General features: G+C 54.5%; 2 protein-coding genes across 3 annotated transcripts in view; one reads left to right on the forward strand and one right to left on the reverse strand.

Moving 5' to 3' along the window:
- The window catches only part of LOC118769722 (serine/threonine-protein phosphatase 2A 55 kDa regulatory subunit B gamma isoform-like), a 12,026-nt gene extending 6,532 nt beyond the window's left edge, over positions 1–5,494 (forward strand). Inside the window, exons 4-9 of one of the 2 annotated variants that reach the window (XM_036517004.1) lie at positions 1–22; positions 377–554; positions 3,251–3,415; positions 3,775–3,944; positions 4,175–4,266; positions 4,872–5,494. The exon at positions 1–22 is cut by the window's left edge and continues 91 nt beyond it. In XM_036517004.1, the coding sequence (XP_036372897.1) occupies positions 1–22; positions 377–554; positions 3,251–3,415; positions 3,775–3,944; positions 4,175–4,266; positions 4,872–5,172 (928 nt within the window). In that variant the 3' untranslated portion in view covers positions 5,173–5,494. The remainder of the gene's footprint in view (positions 23–376; positions 555–3,250; positions 3,416–3,774; positions 3,945–4,174; positions 4,267–4,871) is intronic. The other variant, XM_036517005.1, reaches the window with a different exon arrangement.
- A 2,632-nt stretch (positions 5,495–8,126) lies between these two features.
- LOC118769717 (wolframin-like) overlaps positions 8,127–10,000 on the reverse strand; it is a gene marked incomplete at its 5' end in the record, with an annotated part of 8,644 nt that continues 6,770 nt past the window's right edge. Inside the window, 2 exon segments of the mRNA XM_036516998.1 lie at positions 8,127–8,867; positions 8,869–10,000. The exon segment at positions 8,869–10,000 is cut by the window's right edge and continues 280 nt beyond it. Coding sequence (XP_036372891.1) covers positions 8,390–8,867; positions 8,869–10,000 — 1,610 coding nt within the window.

Genomic DNA, 10,000 nt, shown 5'->3' on the forward strand with positions numbered 1-10,000 from the left:
GTCCACTGTGACTGCCCTGCAGGCAAGACCACCCACAGCGTGTGTGTGTGAGAGTGTGTGTGTGTGTGAGTGTGTGAGTGTGTGTGTGTGTGTGAGTGAGTGAGTGTGTGTGTGTGTGTGAGTGTGAGTGAGTGAGTGTGTGTGTGTGTGCGCGAGTGTGTGTGTGTGTGCGCGAGTGTGTATGTGTGTGTGTGTGTGTGTGTGTGTGTGTGAGTGTGTGTGTGTGTGTGAGTGTGTGTGTGTGTGTGTGTGTGTGAGTGTGTGTGTGTGTGTGTGTGTGTGTGAGTGTGTGTGTGTGTGTGAGTGTGAGTGTGTGTGTGTGTGTGTGTGTGTGTGTGTGTGTGTGTGTGTGTGTAAAGGCGTTGTCTCCCTGCAGGTCCCGGTTCTGAAGCACACAGATCTGATGGTGGAGGTGAGTTCGAGGCGCGTCTTTGCTAACGGCCACACCTTCCACGTCAACTCCATCTCCGTCAACAGTGACTGCGAAACCTACCTGTCCGCCGACGACCTGCGCATCAACCTGTGGCACCTGGACATCACAGACCGCTGCTTCAGTATCCTTCACACACCCTTACACACCACACCTGTCCCATATACGCACTGCACCTGTCCCATATGCGCACTGCACCTGTCCCATATACGCACCGCACCTGTCCCATATACGCACTGCACCTGTCCCATATACGCACTGCACCTGTCCCATATGCGCACTGCACCTGTCCCATATACGCACTGCACCTGTCCCATATGCGCACTGCACCTGTCCCATATACGCACCACACCTGTCCCATATACGCACTGCACCTGTCCCATATACGCACCGCACCTGTCCCATATACGCACCACACCTGTCCCATATACGCACTGCACCTGTCCCATATACACACCACACCTGTCCCATATACGCACCACACCTGTCCCATATACGCACTGCACCTGTCCCATATACGCACCACACCTGTCCCATATACACACCGCACCTGTCCCATATACGCACTGCACCTGTCCCATATACACACCGCACCTGTCCCATATACGCACCACACCTGTCCCATATACGCACCGCACCTGTCCCATATACGCACTGCACCTGTCCCATATACGCACTGCACCTGTCCCATATACGCACTGCACCTGTCCCATATACACACCACACCTGTCCCATATACGCACCGCACCTGTCCCATATACGCAGTGCACCTGTCCCATATACGCACCGCACCTGTCCCATATACGCACCACACCTGTCCCATATACACACCGCACCTGTCCCATATACACACCGCACCTGTCCCATATACGCACCGCACCTGTCCCATATACGCACTGCACCTGTCCCATATACACACCGCACCTGTCCCATATACGCACCGCACCTGTCCCATATACACACCGCACCTGTCCCATATACACACCGCACCTGTCCCATATACGCACCGCACCTGTCCCATATACGCACCACACCTGTCCCATATACGCACAGCACCTGTCCCATATACACACCACACCTGTCCCATATACGCACCGCACCTGTCCCATATACGCACCGCACCTGTCCCATATACGCACCGCACCTGTCCCATATACGCACCGCACCTGTCCCATATACGCACCGCACCTGTCCCATATACGCACTGCACCTGTCCCATATACGCACCGCACCTGTCCCATATACGCACCGCACCTGTCCCATATACGCACCGCACCTGTCCCATATACGCACCGCACCTGTCCCATATACGCACCGCACCTGTCCCATATACACACCGCACCTGTCCCATATACGCACCGCACCTGTCCCATATGCGCACCGCACCTGTCCCATATACGCACCGCACCTGTCCCATATACGCACTGCACTTGTCCCATATACGCACTGCACCTGTCCCATATACGCACCGCACCTGTCCCATATACGCACCGCACCTGTCCCATATACGCACCGCACCTGTCCCATATACGCACCGCACCTGTCCCATATACACACCACACCTGTCCCATATACGCACCACACCTGTCCCATATACGCACCGCACCTGTCCCATATACACACCACACCTGTCCCATATACGCACTGCACCTGTCCCATATACGCACCGCACCTGTCCCATATACGCACTGCACCTGTCCCATATACACACCGCACCTGTCCCATATACGCACTGCACCTGTCCCATATACACACCGCACCTGTCCCATATACGCACTGCACCTGTCCCATATACACACCGCACCTGTCCCATATACGCACTGCACCTGTCCCATATACACACCGCACCTGTCCCATATACACACTGCACCTGTCCCATATGCGCACCGCACCTGTCCCATATACGCACCGCACCTGTCCCATATACGCACCGCACCTGTCCCATATACGCACCGCACCTGTCCCATATACGCACTGCACCTGTCCCATATACGCACTGCACCTGTCCCATATACGCACTGCACCTGTCCCATATACGCACTGCACCTGTCCCATATGCGCACTGCACCTGTCCCATATACGCACCGCACCTGTCCCATATACGCACCACACCTGTCCCATATACACACTGCACCTGTCCCATATACGCACCGCACCTGTCCCATATACGCAGTGCACCTGTCCCATATACACACCGCACCTGTCCCATATACACACCGCACCTGTCCCATATACGCACTGCACCTGTCCCATATACGCACTGCACCTGTCCCATATACGCACTGCACCTGTCCCATATACGCACTGCACCTGTCCCATATACGCACTGCACCTGTCCCATATACACACCGCACCTGTCCCATATACGCACTGCACCTGTCCCATATACACACCGCACCTGTCCCATATACGCACCGCACCTGTCCCATATACACACCGCACCTGTCCCATATACACACCGCACCTGTCCCATATACGCACCGCACCTGTCCCATATACGCACCGCACCTGTCCCATATACGCACCACACCTGTCCCATATACGCACTGCACCTGTCCCATATACGCACCACACCTGTCCCATATACGCACCACACCTGTCCCATATACACACCACACCTGTCCCATATACGCACCGCACCTGTCCCATATACGCACTGCACCTGTCCCATATACGCACTGCACCTGTCCCATATACGCACTGCACCTGTCCCATATACGCACTGCACCTGTCCCATATACGCACTGCACCTGTCCCATATACGCACTGCACCTGTCCCATATACGCAGTGCTGTTCCATGGCCTTCACTCTCCCTGCAGACATTGTGGACATGAAGCCGCTGAACATGGAGGAGCTGACGGAGGTGATCACCGCGGCGGAGTTCCACCCGCAGCACTGCCACCTGTTCGGCTACAGCAGCAGCAAGGGCAGCATCCGGCTCTGCGACATGAGGGCCGCCGCGCTGTGCGACCGACACGCCAAGCGTGAGTCACGCTGCCCCCTGCTGACCGACACGCCAAGCGTGAGTCACGCTGCCCCCTGCTGACCGACACGCCAAGCGTGAGTCACGCTGCCCCCTGCTGACCGACACGCCAAGCGTGAGTCACGCTGCCCCCTGCTGACCGACACGCCAAGCGTGAGTCACGCTGCCCCCTGCTGACCGACACGCCACTGCTAGAAATGTATGAACATGTGGAGCTGGACGGCCTTCCCCTGCGACACACAGCTGCTGATCCAGTGTGTTTCCCCCACACTGTACTCTGATGTGGAATGCAAGAGATTGCTGGGGTGGCCTTCAGTGCCCCCTGGTGGCAGGAGGGTAACATTTCCTGCTCCCCTGCAGTGTTTGAGGAGCCGGAAGACCCCGGGAGCCGCTCCTTCTTCTCAGAGATCATCTCCTCCATCTCAGACGTCAAGTTCAGCCACAGCGGCCGCTACCTGCTCACCCGCGACTACCTGACCGTCAAAGTCTGGGACCTCAACATGGAGAGAGGCCCCATAGAGACGTACCAGGTACAGCTGCCTCACAGCAGGGCACGAATGCAGGAACCCAGGACGGGCACTAAACCCTCCGGGTTTTATCATTCATTTTTAATTTTATAACTGTGTATAAACTTCATTAACTAAAATACTGATTTCTCATATTAGTGTCCATACGGAGAGTTTATATTGATATGAAAATTTTGTCTTACCTCATTTTTAACATTTTAGAAAAATTGACAGTGACCTGCTTTTGTTTGCAGGTTCATGACTATTTGAGAAGTAAATTGTGTTCGCTGTATGAGAATGACTGCATCTTCGACAAGTTCGAGTGTGCCTGGAACTCCACAGACAGGTGCGTTCAGGTTCCTGTCAGACAGGTGCGTTCAGGTTCCTGTCAGACAGGTGCGTTCAGGTTCCTGTCAGACAGGTGCGTTCAGGTTCCTGTCAGACAGGTGCGTTCAGGTTCCTGTCAGACAGGTGCGATCAGGTTCCTGTCAGACAGGTGCGATCAGGTTCCTGTCAGACAGGTGCGTTCAGGTTCCTGTCAGACAGGTGCGTTCAGGTTCCTGTCAGACAGGTGCGTTCAGGTTCCTGTCAGACAGGTGCGTTCAGGTTCCTGTCAGACAGGTGCGTTCAGGTTCCTGTCAGCAGGACATGTTTCCCGCAGCTGTTATCACTCTTTGCCTGCAGTCCTTTCTCACTTTCCCTCTCTGGAAATGCTCTGAGTGCGGCTGTTTTAAAACCTGTGGAAGTGCTGAAATCCGCCAGCTTGTTTCTGACTGATGCATAAAAACAAACCAGTTCTCTGCCAATGGATTTCTATTCCCCAGTTTCCTCTATGAATAATCACACTTCCCACGCCCCTCCCCTGGCTCCTCCATCTCTCCCTCTCTCTCCCCCCCTCTCTCTCCCTCTCTCCCTCTCTCTCCCTCTCCCTCTCTTTCTCTTTCTCCGCAGTGTCATCATGACGGGCACCTATAACAACTTCTTCCGGATGTTTGACAGGGAGAGTGGGCAGGACGTGACCCTGGAGGCGGTGCAGGACAGCAGCAAGCCGTGCGCGGTGCTGAAGACTCGCCGCATCGGCAGCGACGGGAGACGCGGCGGGAGACGCCGCAGGGACGACGTGTCCGTGGACAGCCTGGACTTCAGCAAGAGGATCCTGCATGTGGCCTGGCACCCTGCTCACAACATTATCGCCATTGCCGCCACCAACAACCTCTACATCTTCCAGGACAGGGCGGCCCCCAACATGTAGTGACGCTACCGTCCTGTGGGGGGGGCGGAGACAGGCCGGGAAATGGCCCCTCCTCTTCCTTGCACTGACACTAAGGCTCTGCCAGCAGCGCTGTGAACTTACAGAGAATCATTATTAGATTAGACTGCTCTGCAGCCCTAATATCAGTCATTCTGTCTGTGTCTGAGGAGTCAACCCGCAACACTCTGAGTCCAGAGTCTGGTACTCTGATAACACCGAGCTGCCTGGTTCCCTGTGGGGTACAGTGTGTAGGGTTTACTGTGTTGGGTACACTGTGTAAGGTTCACTGTGTGGGGTACACTGTGTAAGGTTTACTGTGTTGGGTACACTGTGTAAGGTTCACTGTGTGGGGTACAGTGTGTAGGGTTCACTGTGTTGGGTACACTGTGTAAGGTTCACTGTGTGGGGTACAGTGTGTAGGGTTCACTGTGTTGGGTACACTGTGTAAGGTTCACTGTGTGGGGTACACTGTGTAGGGTTCACTGTGTTGGGTACAATGTGTAGGTTTTCCTGGTTCTCTTCACTATGTAAGCTGAAAGACAGCAGTTCACTCGTCTGAATGTCTCATTAAAGTATGTTTGCCTTTAACATTCACTGCAATGATGATGATGATGATAAGACATGGATATGGATTTCCATAGCAACAGACTCTTGAATAGCTAACAATGCAATATTACACCCATCAACATTAATCCTCTGCCTTCCATTCTCTCTCCCCCCTCACACTCTACCCCCTCACTCTCCCCCCTCTCTCTCTCACTCTCCCTCCTCTCTCTCACTCTCCCCCCTCTCTCTCACTCTCCCCCTCTCTCTCTCTCTCCCCCTTCCCCGTCACTCTCACTCTCTCTCTCTCCCTCACCCCTCACTCACCCTCTCTCTCTCTCTCTTCCCCCGTCACTCTCATCCCTCACCGCCTTTCAGATGTGATGTCACATCTTGGTTTGTAAGTCTTTGCCTTCAGACTGATGGGAAATAGCTGCTCAAGGCTTCTGATTGCCTGTTAGCTGTAAAATGCTGTTCACTCTGTTTTCTGAAATAAACACAATTAAGAGAACAAGGAATGTTTAGTAGTAATATGATTCAAAAATGTAAAAATATGTGTGAAGTTATGCATGTGCTCTTCCATTTTTTGTCATGGGGGGTTAATGATATTGCCAGTTTGATGCCTGATAAGATCTGCTCCTAACCGAGCCTGGATCAGCTGGTTTGCAGTGCTTCACCATGGTAAGGATGAGATGTTGGTGTCCAGGGCTGTCCTGGGGCTGTCCGAGCAGCACTGACTGCTGAAACAGGTGGTTTAAGGCAGTTGAGAGCTGGGATTTCGGCACCTCAATGGGCCGCTGGCGAATACTGCTGGCTTCAGGCAGAGCTTAAGGGGCACCGTCTGGGTGTGGGAGTAAAGGGTTAGCGTGTGCACGTTAGCAGCTTTCGGAGGGTTATGGGGTTAGCGTGTGCATGTTAGCAGCTTTAGGAGGGTTATGGGTTAGCGTGTGCATGTTAGCAGCTTTAGGAGGGTTATGGGTTAGCCTGTGTATGTTAGCAGCTTTAGGAGGGTGATGGGTTAGCCTGTGTATGTTAGCAGCTTTAGGAGGGTGATGGGTTAGCCTGTGTATGTTAGCAGCTTTAGGAGGGTGATGGGTTAGCCTGTGTATGTTAGCAGCTTTAGGAGGGTTATTCATTTAAACTGGTTCTCTTGCTCATGGGAGCCACTGACAGATACTGTCCCGGTGCTGAGAGGAAGATATCAGAAGCGTCTGAATTGTTCAGAAACTTTATTCACCACAGTTTCCCCCACAGACAGACCTCAGGGGTCCCATTGACCACTACCCCCTTTACCCCAAAACAACCTTCTCAGAACTCCACTTACAGGACACAGTGTGAGGGAAGCACTTTGGAGAGTTAGTCACACTTTGATGACCTCATCAGGAGGGGACACAGTTGTTGGGAAGGCACATCTCCATGTTTTATACCGAGAAAGGAAGGGTTCCTAGAAGGTTGAAAAACATGCTGGTTTCAACCAATCAGGGCCTTGTATTTTCTTCCCATGGAAGGGTTGGAGCTGCTGTAGAAATTTTACTTACGCTTTTGATTGATCTGAGCTGCAGCAGAGATGTAACACTTAGTTATATTTCTTACACAGCTAGCTTGTGTGTTTGGCTACCATTGTTACTAAACTTGGCTAGGTGGCTGGCTAACTAAAATAGCTCAGCATTACATTGGTAATAAGCTAGTTAAGCAGTTAGCAATGTAATAGCTCACTGTCACAAGAAATTTAACACATGGCTGCAAGTGACAGGACAGTAATTTACTGTACAATATCAGCATGGCTGGAATCGTGTTGTGAAGCACAACAGACTTTTCCAAGACTTTGCTTGCATCCCATACGCAACGTCCATTAAAGCACAGCGCTGTTTAAGGAAATGCTGCTGCTCACAGAGAAGAGAAAGCGGTGCTGCACACCTGTCTCTGATTGGTAAAACCTGTAGCACCGCCCATTACTGACTCGGCCGAGGAGCCCCTGATTGGCTGATGCAGGTGCAATGAAACCTCCAAGGATCTGATTCTGCAGTATCTATGCACTGCCGCATTCTGATGATCTCATAAGGAGGAGACACACAGAGATGGAACGGTACACTCCAGATTAACACTGCTGTGCTGAGCTTCTGCTGAAGAATCACAGCGACAAGGAAGCTCAAAACATTTTAAAACGTTCTTTATATTCTGACCAAAACCAGAATCTTTAAAACATCAAAAAGAATCAAAGGTGTTTCTCCTCATATAGTATATGTCACTGGTGAAGGAGGAATACTGCAAAAGCACAATTTAACTAAACTCATTCACCGGACTGTATCTTTCCTGGATGTAATATTTTATATAACATGCTATTTCTATACAAAATTAAAAAATCACTCTTTCTATTTTACACTAAAGATTAAACAATTCAGGTCACGTAAATCGAGTCAAAGGCACACAGAATGGCAGGGGTGGAAGCAGGCAGATGCTGACAGAGACAGGAGAGTCTGGGAGCGAGAGCACAGTGCTGTGGCTGACAGGCCGATGAGACTCCAGCGCTACTCGGCTGTATGCTGCTCCTATACGAACACTACAGTGCCAATCACAGCACACCGGACATGCAAACTACCGCAGTGATTAAGGCACCTGGTTACCACGGTTACCGTAATCAGGTCATCACAGGGCCACGACCATGCTGGCAGCCCTACACGCCGACCCGGGCTGACAGGAAGGGCGAGAAGAAGAAGTCGAAGGCGAATTTGATGGCCCTGAGGGCGGTGCCTTTCCAGTCGGGCTCGATCTTGTACTGCTTGCCGACGGGCATGAGCCTGGAGCGGCAGTTGAGGCAGTGTATGGAGCGCAGCTCGAAGACAGGCCTCCTGCCGCCCAGCCGGCCCTCCAGCACCATGCTGAACTCCACCAGCCGGCCCGCGTGCATGTTCAGCAGCACCGGCTTAAACTCGTTACTGGCTCTCAGCACGATGTCCTGGGGCTCGTCCCGCAGCTCGGCCTGCGCCTCGCCCCGCCCCTCGCCCTCGTCCGGCAGCATGCCCATGGTCACCTCGAACCTGTAGCTGTCGAAGCGCTTGACGTGGCAGTGGTGCTTAGCGAGAGCCTTGAGGCTGCAGAGCTCCAGCTCCTCCTGCTGCTGCAGGGGTGTGGGGGGGGGCGTGGGGGGGGGGCGTGGGGGCGGCTGTGAGGGGGGCTGTGAGGGAGGCGTTGCTCGGCTCGCAGCTGGGGTACGCCTCGCCGTACAGGCAGCGCAGCCAGTTTCCAGCAAAGACGGGCAGCAGGTTGATGACAGCCTGCGGGCCGTTCTCCGTCTCTGCCACCACCACGCCTTTGAAGCGGCCGGTCCAGGTGACGCGGTGGCCCTCCAGGTGGCTGCAGAAGATCTGTGTCTGCGCCACGCTGGAGTCGCGCCACGCCCGCGGCCCGCACAGCTCCGCGTACTGCTGCCACGTCAGCGTGGAGTTGAACACCTTCAGGCCCTCGGAGCGGTACACATACACCCAGCAGAACAGGATCACCGCCGAGATCCACACCAGGATGAGCTTGACCAGGTTGCTGTGGGTGAGCGCCCGCAGCACATCCAGCAGCGACAGGCTGAATCGGGTCCAGAGCCGCAGCGTCACGGGCACCGCGCACACCGCCAGCGTCACCAGCATCTTCGTCAACTCCAGCTCCAGGAACCACTTCACCAGCTGCACCAGCAGCATGGCGGCCAGCCCCAGCGCCAGCACGGGCAGCGCGAACAGGAAGAGGAAGTAGGCGACGCAGGTGCGCAGCAGGCCCACGGCGGTGGAGCTGCGCAGGAGCACGGCCGCCAGCTCGCACCACGTGAAGCACACCATGTAGGGCACCAGCACGCAGTAGGTGCCGCGGAAGCCCCGCAGCTGCGCCATGCGGAAGAACAGGTAGAACAGGTACATGTAGAGCAGGCAAGGGGCGCTGAGCTGCAGCTCCACCCACCGGCCGAGCGGCAGCGTGGCGAAGGTGCGGCCCAGCAGCCGCGGCAGCCACATGCGCTCGGGCAGCAGGCTGCTCATGGCACACACGGACGACGCCACCTCCACCACCAGCGCCCGCCGCATGAAGCCGCCCGCCACGCCGCTCAGGCTCAGGTAGCTGGCCGCCGTGAAGAAGATGGCGACGGTGGACAGCTCGGAGCAGGGGATCCAGGCCTTATCCGCCACAGGGAAGGAGAAGATGACGAAGAATGCAGACAGGATGAAGTACAGGTACGGCTCCAGGTTGTTCCAGCTGAAGTTGGTCTCGGCCTGCTCCAGGTCCAGCCCCGGCTCGAAGCTGGTCA

The sequence above is a fragment of the Megalops cyprinoides genome, chromosome 22, assembly GCF_013368585.1.
Source record: "Megalops cyprinoides isolate fMegCyp1 chromosome 22, fMegCyp1.pri, whole genome shotgun sequence".
Lineage (NCBI taxonomy): Eukaryota > Metazoa > Chordata > Actinopteri > Elopiformes > Megalopidae > Megalops > Megalops cyprinoides.